General features: G+C 38.3%; 1 protein-coding gene across 17 annotated transcripts in view; it reads left to right on the top strand.

Annotated features, from left to right (window-relative positions):
* Window positions 1-22,311, top strand: part of Mecom (MDS1 and EVI1 complex locus) — a 562,715-nt gene extending 540,404 nt beyond the window's left edge. For 14 of the 17 annotated variants that reach the window (XM_087899579.1, XM_087899575.1, XM_087899573.1 and 11 more), the window contains 7 exons: window positions 5,059-5,225; window positions 6,174-6,251; window positions 9,634-9,803; window positions 11,684-11,828; window positions 15,569-15,805; window positions 16,619-16,802; window positions 20,742-22,311. In XM_087899579.1, the coding sequence (XP_087755705.1) occupies window positions 5,059-5,225; window positions 6,174-6,251; window positions 9,634-9,803; window positions 11,684-11,828; window positions 15,569-15,805; window positions 16,619-16,802; window positions 20,742-20,876 (1,116 nt within the window). In that variant the 3' untranslated portion in view covers window positions 20,877-22,311. The remainder of the gene's footprint in view (window positions 1-5,058; window positions 5,226-6,173; window positions 6,252-9,633; window positions 9,804-11,683; window positions 11,829-15,568; window positions 15,806-16,618; window positions 16,803-20,741) is intronic. The other 3 variants (XM_087899576.1, XM_087899577.1, XM_087899578.1) reach the window with 3 other exon arrangements.
* Window positions 22,312-26,161: the final 3,850 nt, after the last annotated feature.

Here is a 26,161-nt window from a genome sequence, read left to right as displayed (position 1 = left end):
TGACATAGGAATTCACATTCTTCTACTCCAAGGCAGGAATGTTCCCTACCATGTGGAGACAGATTAACATTAAGCTTTTGTCCCTAAGTACGGAATGGACTATTCAGAATTAGGTCTCATTTCTGTAACTTTTGTATGAATGTATAAGTATATCTGGTTTCTGCTCATGATGCTAGGTGTAGGTTATTTATTTATTTATTTATTTATTTATTTATTTATTTATTTATACAGCAAGATATACATGGAGGGAAGACTCCTCATTTTATATTTTACCCCCAAATAGAAGTTCCTGAATGGCAACTTCATTTCCCTTTAAGTCTTTAAGTCAGCTTTCCCTTTAAGTCTTCCTGTGTTTACGTCGCCCATCAAAATGGCTTATTTCGTAGAGATACCAACAGTCTTGGGGAGGTTTGGTGTCCTGCAGTCACACTTGTTTCCATGCAAACTTAGTTAGGTAGACTGTGATAGCCTTTATTTATTTCCTTTATCTGATGCTAATTGCTTTTTTTAAAACCAGGGGCTCCTCCGTTTTCTCTGTTGTGGAATATGTGAATTGAAAATTTTTCTCACTGTTGTTGCATGTTTAAAAATTAAGTACATGTATTCAAAAGCATAAAAATGTGTATTGCCAGTGAGGGGAAAGCGTGATAGAGGAAAGGAGGCTGAGGAGAGGAGAAAATGTGCAAGCCACTATTCTAATTATGCCAAGTTGTACAACCAGTGCAGTTTTTCTCGGAATATACTGGCCTGCATTCTCAGGATTCCTCTCCTGTCCTTCCAGTGAGCTTCAGGTCTCAGTTTTCTTGTCTTTCCTAAGGTACAGTGTGACTTTGGTATTTGCCGCGTTTGTAACTGCTTGAAGCTTATGATGTTGATCCCAACACTTATGGCTGATCACTGCATCCACTGGCAAAGCCAATTCAAAGTCCAAGAGAGGTCCCCTTTGTTACGTCCTGTGTTACCACCATCCTGTCTGGAAATGCTCCTTTCTACCTAGGCATTTTCAAGGCTGTGATTCACACTGGGGATATAAAGTAGATACTTGCCGTACATACTGAAGACACAGGCTTACAATTCCTGGTGGTAAATAGCTCTCAGTGCTTTTGTAGCCATGACTGTTGGACTTGATCTATGAAGTGAGATAAACATAAAATATGAGTATTCTCCCCCAAATGACCATGGCTCTGAGTTTCTCAAGATTATCAAGTGAGCAAATATAGAAAAATTCTGACTCCACAAACTTTCCCATCCTGTTGTTTATGAATAGTTAGTTATTCTATGATAAAGTCATGTGTAATCTAATTGGGCATCATTAGTCCACATAACTCATGGTGTGCCTGGACAGACAGCCTTTCACATATTCCGGTTGACACTGAATAGTTTCGATGAGAAACTTTCTCAGGTCCTCAGCTATCGGCACTCCAATAATAAATGCTAAGATAAGTGCTTAGATCCATGTTGGTGATATCTTGCCTGAAGAAATGTTTATTTTTTTCATTATTAACTCTATTTGACTAGAGGCATAGCTGCATTTGGGGAAAGGAGCTAGGGAACGCCTCTAAATGGTTTGCGTCAGTATAAAGTTAATAGCCTCTTGGGGACTGGAAGGGAGAGAAATAACTTCCTTTTCCAGACATCTGGCTGTAGATACTATCAACAACTATTATATATATGCAAATAAAAAATACTACTACATTGGAAAAAACCTGTCATTTGCTGATCTTAGATTAGTCTAAGATATTAATGGGTCATTTGGCATTATAATGCTAAAATATACAGTGGATAATTTCTTTGCTTTAATTTCCCTAAATTATTATTCATTGTACTACAGTTCTTATTATATTTTATAATTAAATAATATAATTTATATCTAGCCATTTTCTATTATATCGATTCTATTTCATCTCGACTTTTTAAAATACCAGATCAGTCTTTAAAACAAATATCAAAATATATTATCTTTACATAAGATATGTTTCTCCTGGGGGAACATCACGAGTCAGAGCAGATAGAACGCTCAGGCTTTGGCCCATATATTAGATAATCCAGTATCAATCGGTACGAGCTAGACCAGCATTGATGACAGAATTGCTAAACTGCACAACTGGATGTTATCGAAATAGCTTCTATCTGTTCAAACAAAGGCCACTTAGTCATTTTAATCTAGAGTGGTGTAAGAGCAAATCCCAGGAACAAAAACAGGAGGATGGAATGAAAACTCTCCTGTCTCTTCAGTGGTGTCTAGCTAAGCAGTGTGTATGTATGCACACGTTTGTATATGTGTGTGTATATATATATGTGTGTGTGTGTGTGTGTATGAGCATGTGTGAGCATGAGTGTGCATGTGTGCGTATGCGTATGTGCACATGTGTATGCACATGTGTATGTATATGTGTGTATATATGTGTGAGCATGTGTGCTTGTGCACGCATACATGTGTAGGTGCGTGCGTATGCGTATGTTCATGTGCGCACACGCATGTGTATGTATATGTCTGTATGTATGTGTGTATGAGTATGTGTGAGCATGAGTGTGTGCATGTGTATACATATGTTTATGTGTTTGTTTAACTTCCATAGTCTTGTTTTTTTCCCTTTTCCATCCCAATTTTATTTTCTTTTTATTTGACAGCAGAAGTCAAAGCTGTGTGTGTGGCTTTTAAGAGAGATTCTTGGGCAATGGATGTTCTTTTCTTACTGTTTTTGAGGATGCCATCATGTGACTATTGAGTCCACACTATGTTTTTGCATTTGTTGATGCTTTTCCCACGTTGAAACTATTAGAGGTGCAGTAATCTTGCTTACCTTTCTTCGAAAGGATCTAGTATTACAGCTCCTAAAGCAAGACACATTTCCCAACAGCCAATCGCTCCTGAATAACACAAAATACTTTTAGTTTTTGGTGCTAGAGATGAAAGCTGAGACTAATAACAGTCACGAGGAGGCTGCTTTTTATAAAAGTGAAAACGTTTCTTCGAGACACATTGCTTCAGGCATCTGAGTGGGAGCAAGATGGACATTCAAATTCTTTAAAATTACATGATAATGAGACATTACCCAAATATTAAATGTACATAAATAAAATATTTATAACCAACAGCCATTCACCTACTTCTCTACCCTCACAATGCATGAGAACATTGCGACCCTCCCCCTTGCTTGTTGTCACTAGTCAGACTGTAAACCAGAGGTTATTTTTCACTCAGATAATTTATTCCATGGTGGATAGACTATCAAAATGATTTTCCACGAGAAACAATTAGAAGGAATAAATGCAGACAAAATAGTATCATAAACTATTTCTGAATTGATTTTTAATAAATAAAGTGAGCATGCTAATACTGGCTGGGACGGGGTAATGACTATGTTCGGCAGGGACAGACTTTCCTCCAACCTCTCTGAGCAGCGTCATCATTCCTTATCTTTGCCCTGTGATCAGTATGTGTCAAAATCCTTCACAGTGACAGATGTGCTGTCCGCTTGCATCTGTGCAGAATGTTTTAGCAGCTGAGTGATTATGAATCAAACCCTTGAGCTTAGAGCCCTTACTGCCTCCCAATGCGTTCACATTTGTCGCCTGACAAGCAAATGGATCTTGACTTTCCTCTGAGATTTTTTTTTTATGTGCTGTGTTTGATGAAAGACATTTGGCAAATTGGCAGTGGTACCCTGTACGGCGCAATTTGTAGCTAGCATTAGGAGTCCGGGCATGAAATGGGCGAGCAGGTTCCAGGATAAAGAAGAAAGAAAGATAGCTAATTCGAACATGAATAGTCATTTGAAGACTCAAACCTACATCACACCCTTTGTGAGAAGAAAGTAACATTTGAGATTTGACTTTAGGTTATGACGCTCGTGGTATTCTGTCTAGCTATGCTTCCAGAAAGCGCATGCATTGTTACTTTTCCTTTTCAGGTAGACATGTTAGATTTTCTTTCTAACTGTGGAAAATACATTTCTAGCCCTGTCTTGATGTCTCGTTAGAAAAAAAATAGGCTTCTGATTGGCTAGGTGTTTGGGTTCACTGTCGCTCTCTAGGTCTTCCTGTCTACCACCACTGCCTCTATGAGGTGTATTTGTATATGAAGAACTTTTAGCTGGTGTTTCCTTGGTCATATAACACCCTGAGGGCCAAATGAATTAATTTGACAAGCTGGCCTGAGAATTATCTGTCCGCTTACAATTTTGTGGTTCAGGTTCTTGAATTAAATGTGAGTGCCAAGGTAACAACACTTTGGGAAAGTTGAGGAGAAGAAGAATCTATGTAACCGCAAACAATAAAAATCAAGCTAAGTTGAAAACCAATACCATTCTCCACAAGTCCGCCTCGCAAATATGGCAGCGGGTGGGTGACAAACAAAACCTACGAGACTGATTGAGCCCAGGGAGAGAGTGTGGCTTGAAGAATGGAAACCTTCTCCTTGCGTGATGAAATCTATCCCATGTGAAATTATCTTGAGATATCATAAACTCAGTTTAAACTAAATCTGCTCAGGACAAATGAACATTTCATCAAAATTTCTTGAATCTGATCCCACTTAAGATTTTGGATCATCCTAATATTAATCTAACCTAGATTCAGGCGATTCTTACACACTGAACCTTTTCTTTCTGGATGACATACGTTTCGTTTTAGCTTCACTCTTTGAAGACTTGATGTTCTTTCTTGCTTTCAGTTTTCATGAGACACCATGGCTATTTTATTCTTAACTACCTAAGAGTAGTGGGTAGCCCCTTTCCCTGAAATTTTAAGTTTCTCATTGATATCCGTAGTCCAGGACTACCAATTAGATGAAATCTGGTTCGGTTTTGTTATGTCTTTAGGGTATGCCACTGCTCGATCTTGACACCATGGTGTAGCCTAACCAGGCCACTGTGGAAGCAGTCCAGCTAGCTTTGCTTCCCATCCGCATCAGTGTCCTCATTGGTTGGCACTGCTGCCCTGCAGTCTCCTTCAGAGCCTATTGCATGTAGGGATTTGAAGTCTTATTGTGGAGTATTGCCTTGGTTAGTAAGAGATCATTGCAGAAGCAAAGATGTCTGTGATTGTGCCTTTCAGATGTCAGCTATTGAGAACATGGCAGAAAAGCTGGAGAGCTTCAGCGCCCTGAAACCTGAGGCCAGTGAGCTCCTTCAGTCGGTGCCCTCTATGTTCAGCTTCAGAGCGCCTCCCAGCACCCTGCCTGAGAACCTGCTCAGGAAGGGGAAAGAACGCTACACCTGCAGGTATGCGGAGCTATGACAGCCAAAAGTCTTTCCTTCATTTCGAAACAGCTTGTTGTTTGCTTTAAAATTATTCTTGATAATTTGTAAAATTATCAATATCAGCCGTGACAGATTCTGGGTACTTCAAAGTGCTCTTTATTTAGTGATATATAAAAATAGTGGTTTAAAAAAACTATCATTAAAAAAGAATTTTAATATAGACCATTTGGTTGTGATATACAGAAACAATGCAGATACTATCTACTTGTCTCACATTAGTAGTTAGGCATTTTCTTTCACAATTAATTATTTTCATGCAAATATCGAATATTACTGACTTCAATCATATATTTATCAATTGCCATGGCACTAATTTTGAATAAAGCTATTCACAAAAGACAAAGTCTATAAGTGGGGAACACTGCTTAATAAATTTCTTAGTACTCATGAAGGGATGAGCAAGTTTCCTTTGTGTGTCTATTGTGTTCCCTAATAAATTATACTTGATGAATTTTCAATTATTACTTTCAGATACTTGTACTATCTGTTTCGAGCACATCAGCTTCTCTACTCTTTGGACACACTGCTCCTTTCTTTCCAGGTGGAATATATCTCCATTAACCCAGAATCACAAACTCTTTGCATTTCTTAGGTCCTCTTGTCCGCTTCAGCTTTGCGAGTGTGAAGACATGGAATTAATAAAGCAGGTTTATGGGGGTCATCTGGGCTGATGCCTATTTTCATAAATTGCTCACTTATGTATGAGCAAATTAGACAGGCCTCCTAATGCAGCCCTTATTGGTAGAGTTATTTATAACTTTAGGATGACTTTGCCGCAAACTGTAGATGCCAGAGACGACATGCGTTGCGTGCAGGGTTAATTAAATTAAGAACTCATACATGACGGCTTTCTGCTGTGGCTTAAGGCGACTCTGCTGACTCTCTCTTGTAAATATCTCTTCCTCAAAGATACTGTGGCAAGATTTTTCCAAGGTCTGCGAACCTAACACGGCACTTGAGAACCCACACAGGAGAGCAGCCTTACAGGTTTGACGATGTTATTTTTTTTCTAAATGTCTTGATAAATATTGTCGTATTCAGTGTTCATTAGGTCACAGCAGAATAAGAACTAATTTTGTGTATATGAGAAAGTAGATCAAACTTTGAGTCAAAATATAAATGCCTGTCTGCTAGGACCAAAATTGAGAATGTCTTTCCTTCATCAAATGAGACTTCGAAGTATTTAGTCTAAGAGATCTAGTGTAATTTCTAGAAATGAATATGTGTTTAAAAGATATTAGCAACCTGAAAAAGTGTTTTTATTTTAGTTCTTTCTTCTCAATAATCAGTATCATTTTAATTGACAAAGATCATAACACTTAAGTTCCTCTTGTCCAAGCTGTGAGTCCCTGCTAGGAGGTAACCCTCCAAATATATCCTCTTCCGTAGTACAATTACATCATCCTCCACAGATCCCGACAGGAGGCTTAAGAAACAAACATTTTAAACCTCAGAAGAAGAAAAAAAAAGTATAGATCTAGAGATTCAACAGATAAGTATTCCAGGAAAAGGGCCAGTTCTATCAATAGCTCCTTATTCTGTTAAATGCTAAAATTAACCAAATGATACACAGGCCATATTTGACTGTAATAGCTTTGCTTACAATACAATGGAATTAGTAACATGACTACTTCAAAAATGTACCTCATTATTGAAAGTGTAATACTTTGCCCTCACTATTAATCCAGGTTAGGATTTCTCCAAGAGTCAATCTATTTCAAGCAACACCTTAGTTTTGTTTCTCCTTTGAAATTCTTAAGGAGTGTGTATTAGTATAATTATTTTGTCCTGAACACTACTATTTTCATTACAATAAACAAATAGTCTTGTTTTAATGTTATTGTTTGTAAACATGATGGTGAGAAAGGGGAGAGAGTTCAGCAGCTTGCTGTAAGACAGCTCACAATGCCTGTAATTTCATTTCAGGGGAATTTGATGGCTCTGAATTCCAAAGTCATTTTTACTCTCATGCTCTCATGTACTTATCTCCCCTCCTATACTGCATGTGATAAAAAGGTAAATCTTAAAAAGAGAGCATGAAAAAATGGGGAGACCCAGGCTCACTCAAAAATTATACAAGTTTCAGGAGAAACTCAGAAAATTAGCATTTTCTTAAGTCCCTTGGTTTCTATTTGTTAATGAACTTTACATAACAAATATTTAAGAGGTAGAACAATAGAAAACTCTAGATAAACTTTCCTTTGGAGAGTATTCCATCACCTAGGACTTCTTAAGAATTCTTAAGTGGAAAGATTCGTATATTCCCATTTTGTTCTGGCTGAGTGTTGTCCCACTCCACAGCTATGACATCACTATGATACCATGCTCTTTTAATTCTAGGCGGAATGAGAAGGCCTTATTCTGCTTAATACACAATACTGTTGTCGTACATGTGTTCAAAAATGCACAAACTAGTGTTTGCATAGCTGGAACTCTTGAATGATTTGTCCAGATCCTCTATTTTACAAATGGAGAAAAATAAGAAATCTTATCTTTAGATGCTAACTACTGTCTATGAAGTTTGGTAGCCAGACTGAACTTTTTGATTTTGGAGCTTTTACCTCATATCAGATTTCAAAGGGTTTTTGCCTCCTATTTGATTTGAGCTGTCATTTAAATACCAGATAATATATTGGACCAGAATAAAGTTACTTTAAAATTTACAGTACTTGCCTCTCTATTCAAGGTGTTAGCAGAAAATAGAACCAAAATGTGAGTTGATCATGGGTCTAAACTTCTTATTAATCAATTTTATTCACATCCAGGAGGATCATGTTGAGTAGATTTGAAAAAGACTGTTCACACAGGAGAAAAAGAGGAGCATGTGAAATTCTAACTCTGTCTCTATTGTGGTTCATGTAGACTGTGTCATGAGCAGAACATTTCAGGCCTTTGATTAGAGTGTGCACTTTCTCTGTAAGGCTCCTGGGTTTGCTTTACTTAGTCCAACACAGTTGTGCTAACTGCACCAGATTCCTCACTGTGATGTGCCCTTGAGATGAAAGTACAGTAGTAGGGAAAGCCAGTGTTCCACAAGTATTCTCCCTATGACCATGAAATGGAACAACTCCGACCACAGCTGATGTTCACTCCATTTTTAGTACTGTTGTAAGCCAGAAATATTAAAGACCTTTATGATGCAGAAGTTGTTCCCACCACCTCAAGGACTCTTGAGTTGACTTATTGATACCATGCCAAAGTAACTAGTTCAGCAGCTTTTTCCCACAGACCTGACTAGATTTCTGACATCACAAGGAGAGCAGGAAGGGTTAAATAGTTGGAGTGTAATGCGTGGGGTGACTTTTAATGGAGGGTGTTTGAGCTAAAGACTGCATTGAAGTGCGGAAGAACCTGTTGCTCGTGGAAGTGCAACTAAAGGGTTTTCTCACCTTGAAGTTACACACTTTTACTTAGAAGACAATCAGGAAAGTCAGTCTGTTTTCTTTTAACATGGTACACACACACACACACACACACACACACACACACACACACACACCTCACAAATACATGATAGAGTCTCCCTTCAAGTGCTGTGAAAAAACTCCATCAATTACAACACCACTTCCATTCTTACAGAAAAGACCTGGGGTAGACTGGGTCTCAACGTTTTATATTTTTCTTTTATGGACAAAGGAAAAATTTAAAATAACTTAGGATTTTTACCTGTATCAAATGCAGAAACAGTTTAATAATCCACAGTGATTCATTTTCAAGGAAACTGACCTTGTTCAGAGCTGTGGCCGACTTTTTAATAGACATCAGAGTGGTAAATTGGGGGAGGGTGAGAGAGGAGGCTAACGAAGACCTTTGCTTTCATCCGGGGAATTAGTGGCGCCATCATTTGCTTTTACAACACTTTCAGTATTAAGGGAGGTTCTGGGATTTCTAATCACTACAGGTTAAGAAAAACCACTGTCTTTGACACCAAGCACAGTTTTTTATATTGCTTCAGTTTTTAAAATGTTGGAATGTTTTTGTGCCATTTAGGAAAAAGCAATGGAATTTTCTTTATAGTTATCGTCAGGTGAGTTCCATTGGCCAGACTTTCAATATTCACTTAGTAAGTATTTAACTGTGTTATGTTAATCAGAACAAGAGTTAAGATATCACTTTGTAATATGCTTAGTTTAGTGAGACTTGTGTAAAACATTGGAATTCAGTATTCTAATAAATCAGGGAGCAATGAAAGCGCCCTAAACAAAACAAAACAAGTCAACTGGAATTGCAGTACCCAATTATGAATATACCAATAAATATATGAATAGTATTTTTCCTATGTGAAGTGTGATTTTAGCTTTCAGGTCCAAAGGCCTTGTGAAGTATCTCCTAACGTGTTTGCTATACTCTGTGTGTATTTACTTTCCAGATGCAAATACTGTGATCGCTCCTTCAGCATCTCCTCCAACCTGCAGCGGCATGTCCGCAACATCCACAACAAGGAGAAGCCGTTTAAGTGCCACTTGTGTGACAGATGTTTTGGTCAACAAACCAATCTCGACAGACATCTGAAGAAACACGAGAATGGAAACATGTCTGGTGGGTCCTTCGTGGTGTTGTGGGGAAAACATGCCCTGTTCTGTACCGTGGAACACAATCATGCTCCGCAGTCTTCCCTTCCATTTCAACTCTCTAATCTGATAGTACTCTGGAAGGTCATGCCATGTTTCCCTGGCGTTTTGAAACCACACGAACGAGGCAGTCACTGATGAATGGGAATGTGAGACTCCACGGTCATATTTAGGTTTTATTTCCATCCAGCTGGACTTATCTCAACAGGCAATCTCAAACAAAGACAGCCATGACCTAGACGCTGCACAGATATGCATCAGAATTTCCTAAATGGCAAGAATTCTCTTTCCATTTATTCACAGAATATGTACTCTAAATGTGACAAAAATATCTGAATATGAAGCTAGAAATCATGGTCCCCTGGGTAACCTTTATGTAAGTCTATGAATGGGAAGGGGTTATGATCAAAACAACATACAAAGGATGTACAGATCATCTGGTTTTATCCCAAATTGTTACCTAGAATTGAGTAACTGGCAACTTCACTCCGGTCTCTATTCTTCCTGGCTGGCAAATGTGCCAATATGTTCTTAATAGAAAAGATTCTCAGTCTTTGCTTTGCTTTTAACAGTTAGACAGCTAGCTGGGGCTGACGTTTGTCTGCTGATGTATATGTATAAAGACAACTTGTACAATTAAGAGTGTGGTGGGTGAGTACTGAGTTCAAGAAAGGGGGCTTCAGAGAAGGAAAAGAAAAGAGATTTGGATAGCCAAATCACTGCTCTTAAATTAATTACTTTGTTGATCCTTTTTGATGTAAGCAGCATTATGTGTGATCTTGAATAGTAACAACATATATTATTTATCTTCCTCAAATCCAGAAAGCCAATCCTAGGTTTAAAGTGTTAGATTTTAAGCCTAGAAGTTTACCCCAATGAAGAAACTATGAAAATATATTCTATGTGATAAACATTTTATATTATGTGGCAACATTACTTCAGGAAAAATAAAAAGTTAGAAAATGCAACTAGTTGGGAGCCCAGAAATATAGCTCAGTGGTAGAACAGATTCTTGGCATGTTCTGGGTTCTGAGTTTGATCCCCAATGTTGAAAAGTAAAATTGTCAAAATTGAGTGCTTGGTTTTTAACCAGATAATTTCTTTAAGATGAGGGAAAAAACCCTGGTTTTTGTCATAAGGATGTTAATAATGAACTACTAAATTGTAAATACATTGTGGGAATACATAAACAGCATTGAGCCTGTGTTTGCATAAGACATGGCAATACGTGAAGTACTCACAGTGATGCAAATTTATGTAAACCAATACAGCAGTTCTGTGACAAACGTATCATGACTTTAATTTTGCAAGGAAACTGATGATCCTCATGACAGACAGTTCTATTATTGGCCTCTTCATGCTGTACAAGCCTCTTGGTGGTTTCTGAGTCTGCTTACAACCCCTTGTAAAAAAATTAAGGCATAAAATGCTGGGCATGGTTTCAACCTCCACTTTGTCACATACCTTAGTGTAGCAACAATAGACATGTACTGATTGCAACGAGGACTGCGTGCAGTGTGTGGTGGCAGAATCTGGATATAAGGTTCCTATAGTCTCTTACCCGATCTTCTTATATGAATAAGAATACTCCCATGCTCCAGAAAGATAAGAAGAAGCAGGTTGAGAGAAATGACAACCTTGATAGACTGTGGTTCTTGGTCTTGGTGTACCAGAGTGCTCTCAGGAGACTCTTATGACCAGGCACTGTAAGTTGGAGTTGCTTGCATTCCCTTTGAAGAACGCAAGTCTTTTAAGATCTAGCGCTCCTCTGGTTCATAAGGAATGGAGTTCTAAGTAAGTTGCCAGATGAACAGTGATCTTCTCACAAAGGCTTTCTCTCCCACTCAGGTACAGCAACGTCATCGCCTCATTCAGAGCTAGAAGGCACAGGTGCAATCCTGGATGACAAAGAGGATGCCTACTTCACAGAGATCCGAAATTTCATTGGGAACAGCAACCATGGAAGCCAGTCCCCTCGGAACATGGACGAGAGGTAAAGCAGACCTTGTAGATGTTTCTGCACTCATGTGCCTAGGACTAGACTTACTGCTGATGCCACAGTGGTTGGTGTTTATTTGAATGCACAGCAAATAGTTATACAATATGTTACATGTACTAGTTGTGTGTGTGTGTGTGTGTGTGTGTGTGTGTGTGGTGTGTATGTGTGTGTTTTGACATGTGTATCAGTACCCATGCACATGTGTCCAAGCTGTGGAAGCCCGAGGTTGAACACCTTCTCCAATCATTCTTCCACCTTATTCTTTGAGGCAAGGTCTCTCCAAGTCTAACCTAGAGCTCATTGATGTTGCCAACTTGGCTAGCCAGCATGCAGCCAGAATCCTTTGTCTCTGTCTTCTGAGGATGGAGGTATAGGTGGGCCACCGTGTCTATCCAGCATTTATGTGGGTTTGGGGGACTCTGGTCTTTTTTCTTGGGCAGTAAGTGCTTTAAGTGCTGAGCCATCTCTTCAACTCCATATTAGTTGATTTAATTTTCACAATGACATCATGAAAGTGACTGCAACTTTATCAGCAAAAGAATGGGGACATCAAAGGTTAATGACTTGCCAGAAGCCACGTAAATAAATAATTGATGAGACATCACCTGGCCTATTTGTTTTGCCACCCATTTCACTACCAGGCAGCTCTACTTATCTTGGCAACTAAATAAAATATTTTACAAAGTTTCAAAAGTCAGCAGGAAACTCACCACAAGAGGTCAACTGGATCACTAGTCATTATTGGCTATTACTACTTATAATATGATATTACCAGATAACTTGTGACACAATTTCTTGTGTCTCTATCCTATCTATCTCTCCATCCCTCTCTTTATATATCAGTATTAATTTGTATATGAAGTTCACATTGATGAGTTCAATATGTTTGCACCAAAGCTATTAGAGAACTTTTCAATGGAGAGCCAATAATTCCTCTTGTACCCTCAAACAGGCAGGAATGTTGACTTTAAGAGGGCTTGGCTGTTCTTGAGCTAGTATCATCATCAGCATCAAGGACATCAGCATAGAAGCAAATGCTACTGATAATTACTCATTCATCTATGCTTGACCTTGTATGTGAAGTGAATGACTCAATATTTTGCCTAAACTTTTATTATATTCAAATTTCCATACCATTAAGGATAGCTAAATATTTGGTATTGAAGAACTACCCTTCCCTGACCGTAGCCATCCTGGAGCCTATTGAATTAGAATATTTTAAAATATCATGAACTTAATTAATAAGGATTCCATCACTTTATGTGGCACTGTCCTTAGTTTGTTATGCCGGTAAAAGCCAAGACCAACTGTTTTACATCGTTCTCCACGGAAGCACACTCCAGATAATAAATGTTCTAACTGAAATAACAGTAAAACAAACAGCTGCTCTTGTTCTTTATTTTGTGTAACTGTAGCTAGGGAAAGGAGAGAGACGGACCCCTTTAGGCCTCTAAGAAGTCGTAAGAGCAATAGCTTCTTCCTGTTGGCTGTCCCTTTCCTTTCACTTGCCTCTTTGTGTTTGTGAGGTGTGGGGGGAGATGAGTCCATTGCTCGGCAGTACAAAATGGAGTTCGTAACAGACATAATGTACAAATTAAAGTCTGATTATATAATAAAAATAAGAAATGCTAAAATCACCATTGGGTTCCGAAGTCTATTCTAGTTTGATAGTGCTCAACTGGAGATTTCGAGGTTGCATAGCCGCAACATCTGGCTTCAACATGTCTAAACACGGAAGTAGAAGTTGAGTCATTTGACTTTCCCTCTCTCTGCACCTATCAGGCTACTTTTGATGAATAATTTATCCCTATAAATTGCCACATTTGAAAGCATAATTAACAAATAGGCTTTCTTAATCATGTGGCTTTTGTTGCTCTTGGTTTGTATCCATGGACTCTTTGTTCTTTTACTTTCATTTTTTCACCCTTTTAAAATAAGAACAATTTTCTTCTTCCATTCAAGCTAGCAAGTTGGCAGTGTATCTGAAAACTAATAGTTTATGTCTGTGAAAAATATGTTTTCATCATTCTTTTTGGTGGAGGAGGTTCAGAGGTTGTATAAAATGCTCGATAATGATGTTACTTTTTCTGCTCAAATGCATTTGTACTTTGTGCTTCTGTCATCTCCAAGGTTGGTTCATACATGTATTGCTTTAATCCTCAGAAATCTAAACGTTAAGTTCTACATAGTTTTGTGCGGGAATGGCTGTGTATGCTTTCTAATCTTTCATGGACTGAAAAATCATTCCATTTCATGTGGAAGTATACTTAGCTACATCAATAATTGAAGGTTCTGTGAGTTCCTAATACAGTAACTAGATAGAAGAACATGGTTAGAAAGCATATTATGGATGGCTTAAAGATTCAGATACGTGGGTGCTTGTGATGGTTTATATCTTCGCATACTTTGTGAGTCTCATCAACCACTCTGACCATGCATCTTTCTAAAGCAGCTCCCTCCCTCTTTTAAAGTGGTTATAGTTGTATCATGTTTTAGTTCTATTTTAAAGTCTTATAACAAAACTTATCTTCAAATTTTCCTTATATTGATGGTCATTTTGAAAGTCCCACCATCATCCATGCCTTCAAATTCCATAGGCGGAATTTGTGTAGTACGTTACACGAGTTCTGTATTGCAGCTCTTTCAAATGTGAACGGAGATATGACAAAGGACATTTTAAGTTGAAAAATGATTGTTTTGCATTGTTAGCTGTGCCTGCTATGTCAGTTCCAAAGGATGTTAGTTCACTTAAATTCCTACTTGATTTACCATCTGTGTGTTTTCTTGGAAAACAAAGAACTCCTTTGCTCTTAGACAATTTAGGATCGTTTAGAGAAAGTCAAGATTAGTGGGCTCTCAGTAACTTGCAAGCTTGAGTATTGTATCCAAGTAGAGAATATCACAGCTCTCATCCAGAAACAGTAAATACCAGTCGCTCCTTGGCAGCTTTGCTCACATTGTCTTTGGTTTCGCAGATTCGATTTGTGTGTGTGTTGGAACTATTGTCAGCATTGCTTAGTGACACATGTTTTCCAGAAATCAATTACTTTAAATGGTGGCACTTAAACGGTAATTATGTACATTATGCAGAGAAAACATTCATGTGCTTTTACATAGTGCACACCATATCATTTATCAGGAAAGATAAGAAATCAGGCTGGGCTTGCTTTTCCTGTTCTGCCAGAGGCTGCATTTGCAGGCTGAGTAATCAACCAGTTATTTTTGTCTTTGTTTGCGCCTTTGTGAAATTACATTATTTTCCCAAGGTTGCAGTGAGGCACACACAATATAAATTCCTTGTGTAAGTGCTGAATATTTAAACTATTGTTAGGGGAATGATGAAAAAACTAACTGCATGTTTATATATCATCTATCATCTATCTATCTATCTATCTATCCATCTATCTATCATCTATCTATCTATCTATCCATCTATCTATCTATCTATCTATCATCTATCTATCTATCCATCTTTCTATCTATCCATCTATCTATCTATCCATCTATCTATCTATCATATATCTATCTATCCATCCATCTATCCATCTATCTATCTATCCATCTATCTATCTATCATATATCTATCTATCTATCCATCCATCTATCCATCTATCTATCTATCCATCTATCTATCTATCATATATCTATCTATCTATCCATCCATCTATCCATCTATCTATCTATCTATCATCTATATTAATAACTTATCCTTTTATTCTCTATACTTTTGAAAGGATGAATGGCAGTCATTTTAAAGATGACAAGGCTTTGGTAACCAGCCAGAATTCTGATTTACTGGATGATGAAGAAGTAGAAGATGAGGTGTTGTTGGATGAGGAGGATGAAGACAATGATATTCCTGGAAAATCCAGAAAGGAGCTGGGGACAACTAATTTAGATGAAGAAATCCCCGAGGATGACTATGAAGAAGCCAGTGCCCTGGAGATGCATTGTAAGACATCCCCAGTGAGGTGAGTGCTTTGCAACTTTGTAAACCAAGCAACAGAGGTACTATGTGTGGCAGACTGTGGTGAAAATTCCTCCAGCTCTGCTTGACTACTGAAAGAATGTGTTAGATTACGAGGAATTTGTGAGTAGCAAATCATTAACGTTCTAGCTGACCCGGGAAAGGCACACACAGTGAATCAGTTTGACATAGGAGAAAATGAGGTGGCAAGGGACACAAGCATGTAAATACATTAGTGTTTGTGGAACTCTGGTGGCCGGCCCCAAAGCAGGAAGGATGAATGAAGATTACACAAGCATTTACTTTGTACATTCTCCTTATGGAGCCCAAAGGAAAATAGACATTTCATTGTGATTGAATTCACTCAATCATCTACTACAGTCATAACTCAAATGGTTAACATAAATTTCACAGATGATAGATTTTTAATGGGAAAAAATTAACCAATAGCTAAGGTGAAGGTGATACTATATTTTTGCGATTGCAAGGTATCTTGACTAAATATTTTTATAGTTGACTTTACTCTAGAAGAAGTTTTCAAATGTATAACTTCTGTTCCCACAGATTGCTAACTTAATACGGCATTGATTTTACTTCTAATACATGCTTGACTTTAGTCAATAAGATAGTGAAATAAATATATATGAAGATGTGGTATGTGTTAATATTTTAAAACTAGCCATTATTGCATGCTCCTTTACACGACAGTGCAGTATGAAGTGTGACAGCTATGAAGATGAAAATGACGATAACTTGAAGAGGCAAGAGACTGCAAAAGAAAACCCAATTTCTGTGCTTTCCCATTGGTTCATTTTAGGTATAAAGAGGAAGACTATAAATCTGGCCTCTCTGCTCTAGATCACATAAGGCACTTCACAGATAGCCTCAAAATGAGGGAGATGGAAGAGAATCAATACACTGATGCTGAGCTGTCTTCCTTTGGTTCTGCCCATGTGCCAGAGGAGCTTAAGCAGCCGTTACACAGAGAGTCCAAGTCACAGGTACTGACTGCCGCAGTCCACATCAGGGGACATGGTGCATGCATGCGTGCATTTCTTCGATAAACAGAAGGAGATGCTGTCACTCCGTAGTGTTCTAGAATCCAAGCAGATCTGGTTGCTTTATTCATGATTTCATGATGTTCCTGGTTTTTCTCAATAGATGATCAATGCCAAAGCTAACTAATGCAGCCATTAACCTGCAAAACTGCATTCTGTACCACTGGGACTCCATGGCAAGCCTGCTTTTGCCTTGCAGGTCCTTGAGTTTCCCTTTGGTCTTTTTCTTGTGGATAGAGAGCACAAACGGCTTATCTTCAAGTTCTCTTGTTACCTCAGTATTATTTTCTGATCATTCTGTGTCTATAACCTCCATTGACATATGTATGTTTTAAAATTATTTATTTTTCTTTACTATATGTAGTGAACTCTGATATAGCCATTGGATAATTAGGTCCAGAGATTAGGGCTAAAGTGAAGGCCAAATATAAAATGAGATACCAAAGATCTGCACCAGCTTAGTGACAGATCTAGAAATAAAGCCTTCAGTGTTTACTGAGTGGATGAATTGTCTTCTGATTCATAACCAACCAGCACATGGCAACAGAAAATTATTATAAGAATGGATTTGCCAACACCTATTGAAAGAGCTTTAGTCTTTTGTTAAAAGATAAAGAGAAACATTTTTTTGGTAATTTTATTAAATTATAAAAGTTTCCATTTCCGTCCCTCCTCCCACCACCCTCCCACTCCCCCCACTCCCTCTTCTCCTCCCTCTCCATCCCTAAGAGCAGTCAGGGTTTCCTGCCCAGTGGGAAGTTCAAGTTCCCCCCCCCTCCCTCCAGGTCCAGGAAGGTGAGTGTCCAGATGGACTGGATCCACAAAATCCAGTATATGCAGAGGAAACAAGTCCCAGTGCCATTGTCAATGGCTTTTCAGAAAGACTCCGGCCAGCCACATTCAGAGAAACATTTTTTATGACATCTACACTCAGCTGAATGTTCATTAAGATCATTTGAAAAAAGACAGTTTAACTGGGCGGTGATGGCAAACGCCTTTAATCCCAGCACTTAAAGGCTGTAGCAGGCAGATCTCTGTAAGTTTGAGGCCAGCCTAGTCTACAAGAGCGAGTTCCAGCACAGTACCCAAAACTACAGAGAAATCTTGTCTCAAACAAACAAACAAACAAACAAACGGTTTATATTTTTGGTCACATTGGTTGAATTGTTTGGTTCACTTAGAACATTTTGGAGGTGGCAGGACATATTAAAACAATGGGCCATATTAGCATTTTGATATGATTTCCTATTCTTTGAGATATGTTGGGCTGGTGTTAATAATAGTATAGTAAAATCTCAGCTAAGATATGGTGATTGCTGATCAGGGACATTATGTCAGTAGGATAATGTGTATTGTTTGTAATCATTTAATTCAATAAAAGCCTATGATCCTATGTATGCAAATAGAAAAATTAGTATTCTTTCAGAGTTGGATATAGTCAGCCTCTGCCAGTGGGCTTCTACAATCTATGCCATCTTGGCAGAAGCATGTAGACTATGGTCAGACACCATTTTCTCATTGTAAAGAAGGGCAGAGAAATTGTCTCCTTCTTTTCTCTAACTCAGTAGGCTAAATATGACTTCTCAGTTTCTAATGTTAAATTTAAGCCATACAGAGACACTTATAGACACTCCCATAAGAAGCGGTTGCTTTGAATATATATATTATAATATATATATATATATATATATATATATATATATCTCCCACATATATCCCATGTTTCCCAGCTGTCAGAGATTCATGGAAGATCCAAGCTTCCTTTCTTTTAGTTATATTACCCCAATAATGTGCAGTACAGAATACACATTTCAGAAACTGTCAGACATGACAGAAAGCCAGGGAGTCTGAGAATGGGAAGATAATAGCTGTGGCGTGCGTCTCAGGGCCAGTGCTGGGAGGTGAATGTCCTGCCTAGACATGGTAAGAGCTACATAGGCATTGTGTAACCTAGCTCATGTTATTTCACGTCACTGTACATGTATGCAGAGAGATGTGTATATGGCTATTCTATCAAATACTCATGCAAACTAACTTTATTGTGAGGCTCTGGATTCATGTCCTTGTTGTTAATTCAGCCACTCTGTGCTTTAGCAGCTGTCTCCATGGTGTGGAGGAGCTGAGCAGCGATCCCTGTATTTCAGTTGCCATTTGATTTCCCAAGAGCACACGCTTTCTGTCATTTTCTTTTTTATAATTTGAAATTTATGGTCCTTTTCTCAAGTGTTTGTATATTAACTCTCTATAATGATTGAATCCAAAAATCATTAATCAATAAAATAGTGACTTAATTTTGCGATGGGAATTTCCTTGAGGAAAACCATATTCTACAAAAACTATGTCCCTAATGGTATCAGTTTGCATGAGGCTTCCTAACCTGAGTTTTGTGTTTCCTCTGCATCCATCAACCATCAGAGACAAGTGCTGGGTTGTTCTTAATTAGTATAAGAAAATTAAACTCAAGTGATAGAGTAACCAAGGTCGCCACAAAGGACATGGACTCTGTATTATTTGTCCTTAATCCTTTAGAACTTATCACAGTGCCTGGCGTAGAGTTCATGCTAAAAGAATATTAGTTGAATAAACACAGGGATTTTTGTGCAAACCCAGAAGGCAAATCTCATCGATAAAAATCAAATGTGAATCAGTCACTAAAATAGCTGCTATGCAAGCATAAGGACATGAGTTGAAACTGTAGAACTCACATAAAGAAAGCCAAGGATGGTGGTGGAAGGGTTCCCAGTCCTCACTGGTCAGCCAGTTAGCCACATTGGTGAGTTCCAGGTGTGCTCTACCTGATGAGCAGTATCTAATGCTGACATTTCTTTTCACACAAACACATGCACACATGTATATGTAACTCCCATGTGCAAGCATGTGTACAGGCATGCACGTGCACACACACACAAATATGTAACTCCCATTTGCAAGCATGTGTACATACGTGCATGTGTGTATATGCGTGTACATGCGCACACACACAGGCACACAGAGAAAAATAGAAAAGCCAAATGTGTGCATTGAGAGCCATGACCCAGCAAATTAAAATCAGCCTGTAATCTAACCAAATGCCATGGCGAGAAAGAAACCACAGGCTGGCCACATGTCTCAGCATGACTCCCCGAGATGAAATTCTGCTGAACAACAGAGGCATTTGTCTTTGTTTACAGACACTTGGAATGTCTTTGGCAGGACTTTAATGATTCCACTTCAACAGCATTTTGACAAGCAAGTTTAGCAATGGATGAGACCCACAATAGCAAATCAACAGTGAAAAGTTCACTCACAAGTCAAGACCAAACACTTCATTTGAATATTTTCCTTGGCAGTGGGTGAGGGAATCTCTGAACAGCTATTTAGAGTTTGGCATGATCACAGGGAAGAAAGAGTTGCTCCTGACAGAGAACCCCTGTGCACCTTCTCCTCGTGGACTCATGAGTAATGGTTGCTTAGGATGTTGTTGGGCCGCCTGTTTTTTTTTTCCTTTATGGAATTTACTTGCGCTCTTATTCTCAGGGGTGTTAGATGTCTACAGTAGGTATTTCAAACACAAAGGGAAACTTGAGAAAGGACACTAGTCTCAAATTTGGGCAGAAATAAGACCTAGTTTTATAGAGTTGAAGGATCTCGGGGTGGTCATTCACCTTCAGGAGTCTGGGTTACAAGGTGCAAGAGGCAGACCGTCTCCTCCACTGTCTGGCTAAGGTAAGCACCTATGTCATTTTGATAAAAAAGAAGAGAGCCCCTCTATTAAATATATTCATGCAGGGTGCTTCTGTCCAGGATCTCATGTCTTCCTTATATGCATGGACTCTATTCTTTGCATAGGATTCGCTCTTTCTGTTCAAATGCCGTTCACTGAGTCTCTCCTTTCCACTCCAGGCATATGCTATGATGCTGTCACTGTCCGACAAGGAGTCCCTTCATCCTGCCTCCCACAGTTCCTCCAATGTGTGGCACAGCATGGCAAGGGCTGCAGCAGAATCCAGTGCCATCCAGTCTATAAGCCATGTATGACATTGTCGAGGCTGACCAGAGTGGGACCAAGTCCAACAGCAGCATGGCTCTTTCATAGCGAACTCTTTACAAGACTGCTGAGCAGAATGCCTTATCAACCGAAAGGGTCACTCATTTAAAGTTTGGTGACCTTAAACTGAATGATTAAAGAAAAAAGAGAGAGAGAGAGAGAGAAGGAAGCTATTTATTCTCAATATTTTGTTTTGCACAGCAAGGCAGCTGCTGACTTCTGGAGGATCAATTAATCTACCGTGATCGGAGATGAACGAAAACCTCACTGGGGCAGGCACCTTCCACTCTCCTGTCCTAGGACCCTGGTGGAAGAGAGGGGCAGTTGAGATGGCAGCATTGATGACACAAATGAACACTCCATAGAAATCAAATTCTGCTTTTTACAAGATCACCTGATGTGATTGGGAACAGTTGCTTTTAATTACCAGATTTAATTTTTTTTCTTTTTTTGAAGTTTTATGTAATTTAATCCTTTGAAGATGGAAGTAGTCAGGAGAAATGCACAATGATTATAGGAAGTAATAGCAGGAGTTTTGTCACCCTCCCCCTTACCTTTTGCCTTCTTAAGTACATTGTTTAAAACTAGGGAAAAAGGGTATGTGTATATTGTAAACTATGGATGCTCATGCTCAGAGAGGTTAAGTCAGTGATGTAACCTATTCATCACCAGTACCGCTGTACCACTAATACGATGTTTGCCAAATCCTTGTGATAACATCTTAATTTTAGACAATCATGTCACTGTTTTTAATGTTTAAATTTTTTGTGTGTTGCGTGTATCATGTATTTATTTGTTGGCAAACTATTGTTTGTTGATTAAAAAGAGCACTGTTCCTGTCAGCCACTATGTTATGATGTCTGAGGCACACCCCTTTCGGGATTTCAAGGACCAAGGGGACACGACCTGAGTATGGGAGTGCCCGGTAGTGTTTGGCTTTTCCTAACATTCCTTCCTTTTCGTTGTTGTTGTCGTTTTGTTTTCCTTTTTAATGAACTAAATACAAATAGATGCAACTTAGTTTTTGTAATACTGAAATCAATTCAATTGTATAAATGATTATAATTTCTTTCACGAAAGCATGATTCTTCTGATTAAGACCTGTACCCCATATTTTATGCTGGTCGTCTCTGCAAGCTTGTGCGATGATGTTATGTTCATGTTAATCCTATTTGTAAAATGAAGTGTTCCTGACCTTATGTTAAAAAGAGAAAAGTAAATAACAGACATTATTCAGTTATTTTTTGTCCTTTCTTGATAAACCAGATTTTTTTCCCTTTTGTTTGTAATCTCATTTGGAAATAATTGGCAAGTTGAGGTACTTTCTTCCAATGCTTTGTACATTATAAACTGTTATGCCTTTCAGTGCGTCACTGTGGGAGGAGCAACTAAAAAATAAAGACTTCCAAAAGTGATGAAAAATAATGACTCCCCTGTGTGCTGTTTTCTTTGCTCGTGCAATTTTAGTTTCCTTCTGGCGTCCAAATGATCGAAAGATATGGCGTTGAAGACCCCGATGCCCTAGCAGACTTGTGGAATGTCAGCATGTTTGTTTGGCTTTGAGATGACAAATCTCATCGCTAGATCTCAGCCAGCGGTTAGGTCTGCTGCCTGTGTTGAGCTCTCTTCATGGTGCAAAATCAAGACCCATAGTCCTCACATCCCAGCCCTGGCATCACCCCAGGTCTGCAGTACCCATTGTAATCAGAACAGAGACCTTGTCACAGGCAGCTTCCCTGGTGCTTGTACCTCTACTCCTGGTGGTGTGTGTGTTCTTAGGGACTTAGCATTCACGGTGGACAACTCTAAAGCACTGAACTATATACTCCATCATTGATTTTCCTTATAATAACATACTTACTGTCAAATTTCAGAAGCACAGAAGCATTATTCATTTCCCCCCATGTTCCCACTAAGATTATGTTATTTTTTGTATGTGCCTAAGAACTTAGATGTATACATCATATACATGCCTGGTGCCCCAGATGGCCAGAAGATGACATCCGATAGCTTAGAACTGGTTATAAGTGGCTGTGAGCCTTCTGTTGTGAGTGCTGGAAACCAAACCCAGGTCAACTGCAAGAGCAGCAAATGCTTTTGACCACTGAGTAATCTCTCCAGCTCCACCTGTGTTTCTTTCAGAAACTTGCCTGGCTTCAAAATATCACTATAAAAAGAAAACAATAAAATCAGTGTATATTGCCCCAAGTTCTATAAGCTTATCATGTAGATGTTTGATCTAATATAGTTTCTTCAAATTTTCAATATTGTTGAAAAATGTAGCTTTTCTCTTTTCATTAATACAAATGAAGACATGTTAGTCTCCTATACATAATTGTTCCTGGAAGCTGAGGGCCACATGTGTTGCGCTGAAATCGGATGAGGGGTCCTGTAGATCATGCCTCTCATGGAATAACAATTAACGATTTCATTTTGCTTCTTACATATAATTCTGAATTGCTTATAGAGGCTAGTTCATGTTTGTCAAAGCACAGGGTTTGATTGAAGAAGTCTGAAGAGTGAAGGTGTGCACATCTGTTTGGACTCCTTCCTTTGCCTGTTCATCACTAGCAACCATGTTAGCTCTGCAACTTTACATTGTTAACTGAGTAGTGTCAGATTTCTCTCTAAATATTTGTATCATAGGAATAAAATTATGAGATTAATTACAGATTTTATAAAGTAAACAAAATTTTCAAGAAATGAATTTAAGGTATAAATCTGTAACAAAAGAAATAGAAGAAGAACATAGCATTTGGCTGTAAGAATAACAAACATGAAAAGGTGGAGACGTGGGTAAAATGTTACTTTAAAAAATATACCCATGCATTCAATCAAAATGAATGCAATTAAAATACACCCAGTGCTTCTGACTTTACTTGTAGACTTTGATCTTCATGTTTCAATTGCTTGCTAGAGTTTATTCTCTCAAACTCCAGAAAGACAAGATCTATTCTTCCCAGTCTCTCTTGCTCACTTGCCTTCCCTATCACTACACCAACTGCATGCCCTGAGAAGAAACAATGAGACCCACCAGGAGACCACCTTGGGAACCCAATGCTGGGTCTGAGTTGTGGCTCCAGCACCTATCGGCACTCATGTCTCCTGTCTTGAGAAAGTCATACCCTCATCTGGGAGACCAGGAGCTGCTACTGCCTGCTCTGCTGCTTCGTGAAGAGGCTGTCCATGTAGAAATCAAAGTCAGAGGACTAGAGTTCGGTGGTAGAGGGCATGCTGAGATCACACGAAGTTCTGGGTTCAATCCCCAGCATTGCACATAAATAAATAAACAAATTATTATAAAATTAGAAAATAATTTGAAAAAGTTCTGAACATGCAAAATACTTATAATTTTCTTGTGATAATCTTAAAGATTATATAATATGTGGGCCCATGTATATATTCGCCCTGGCAATACCAATGTGTACATAGAGGTACATATACAAACACTCTGCAAAAGAATAATTCTACAATATGACAGAGATCTAATTTAGATTAATGCAATGATTGAAAGGGAAGGTTTATACCAAAATTAGCTATGAATGTTTTTTGTTTTTTTGATCTCATTCTGGCCCTTGTTTTCCTGCTTGGTTTTTTGTGATGGGCATTGAGACTAGGGTATATTAAATACATTTCTACCACTAAGCTATGCCCCTTGTGGTAGACACATTTTCGGAAAAGCATACATCGTTTTGAAACAAAGAAAGTTCAGTTCTTTAAAAACTTGAAAACTGACATGATTACATCTGTTGATGGTAACTGTACATTCTGAGATAGTTCAATTAATTACTATGCACTTACGACAATAGTAATCTACCTATTCTTTAAATTTCAGACCTGCAATATTTTGTTATTTCTACTATTGTGTATATTAAATAATTGTCACTATTAAGTGTACTAATAAAGCTCTTTAAATTTATTCAAATATAATTTTTGAAAATTCCCCAAAAGGTCAAGTATAATTAAGAAGGATAGATGCTTAGAAAAAAATATTAATGCCCAAAGAACTGAAAAATCTGAGTAACAAAAGTCAAACAAGCTAATCAATAATTGGAGCAATTGAATAAGACAGTGCCCAGAAGATAAATTGCAAATGGCCAATAAACATAAGAAAAATATTCAAGTGCAAACCAACACAATGAAAAATAGAAACAAAACCTGTATTGAGATTCCTTTTTCCCCATTTGGAGTGACAGTTCTTAAAAAAGACAGTAAAAACAAATTCTGGAGGGCTGAAAAGAAGCCCTAGACAGTGCTGTTGGTGGTGTAAGCTAGGCAAACACTATGGAGTCAGTCTGGAAATTGGAGAACATAAGCATAAAATATGGACATACATATTACCCAGTGATGTCATTTTACTGTGTTTATCCCTAAGACTGGAAACAGCGTAGCCCAGAAAGTACTTTTATGTCTGTTTATGGGCAGTATTCTCAGGTGTCCAAACACAGAAGAATGACAGACAATGGTGTGATACACAGTGTTATTTTTCTTTTTTTTTTACTGTAAGGAGAAATGTAGTTATGCTATTTTCAGGAAGACTGATTAATCAAAGATAATCATATAAAGTGAATTATGTCAGTCACAGAAAGACAAATATCACAAGGTTTCTCTCACTTGTGTGTTGGACATTATAGATACATATTATTGTGTATGTAATGATGACAAATAAATAGAAACAAACTACTTGGTCACAAAGGAGACATGTGAGAGGGGAGAGGAAGAAGGGGGCCAGTAATGGTAACTTGGGGGGCGGTGTTCCAGGTACACTGTAATATTTACAAACAAATAGTTTTAAGTAACTATATAATTAAGAATTGATACAAAGCAGAAAATGTTTCCTACTTCCCCCACTGAAGCCCGCTGATCAGGCATAGTCATGGTCTCCTCATTTAACACAATCACCAAGTCTTCCAGAAAAGATGGCTCAATGGAGTCAGTTAGTGCTGCTAGTCAACAGGGAATCTGGCCCTCTTCTATAAAGACCGGCTAGCAAAATGGTTTTGTTTGTTTGTTTGTTTGTTTAAACAGGAATAGGTGAAAATGAGTACAAGGGCAGGCCAGGCTGACTTTCATTTGTGAAGCAGGCCTCTGGGAGTTCTATTTCCTGGGCTGGAAGACCATGCCACAAGAAGAGTTCAGATTTTTAACTGACTGTGTAGCATTCTTTCATCAAATTCACTTGGTAAAGATGAAAGGAAGAAAGATGACGGTCTTCTAAAAACAGATTAAATGTTTTAATCTAAAAACAGATTAAAGGGTCAATAAGAGAAAGATA

Source organism: Myodes glareolus, chromosome 20, assembly GCF_982192425.1.
Source record: "Myodes glareolus chromosome 20, mMyoGla1.1, whole genome shotgun sequence".
In the NCBI taxonomy this organism is placed as follows: Eukaryota; Metazoa; Chordata; class Mammalia; order Rodentia; family Cricetidae; genus Myodes; species Myodes glareolus.
This window is presented reverse-complemented; position numbering and strand designations above follow the sequence as displayed.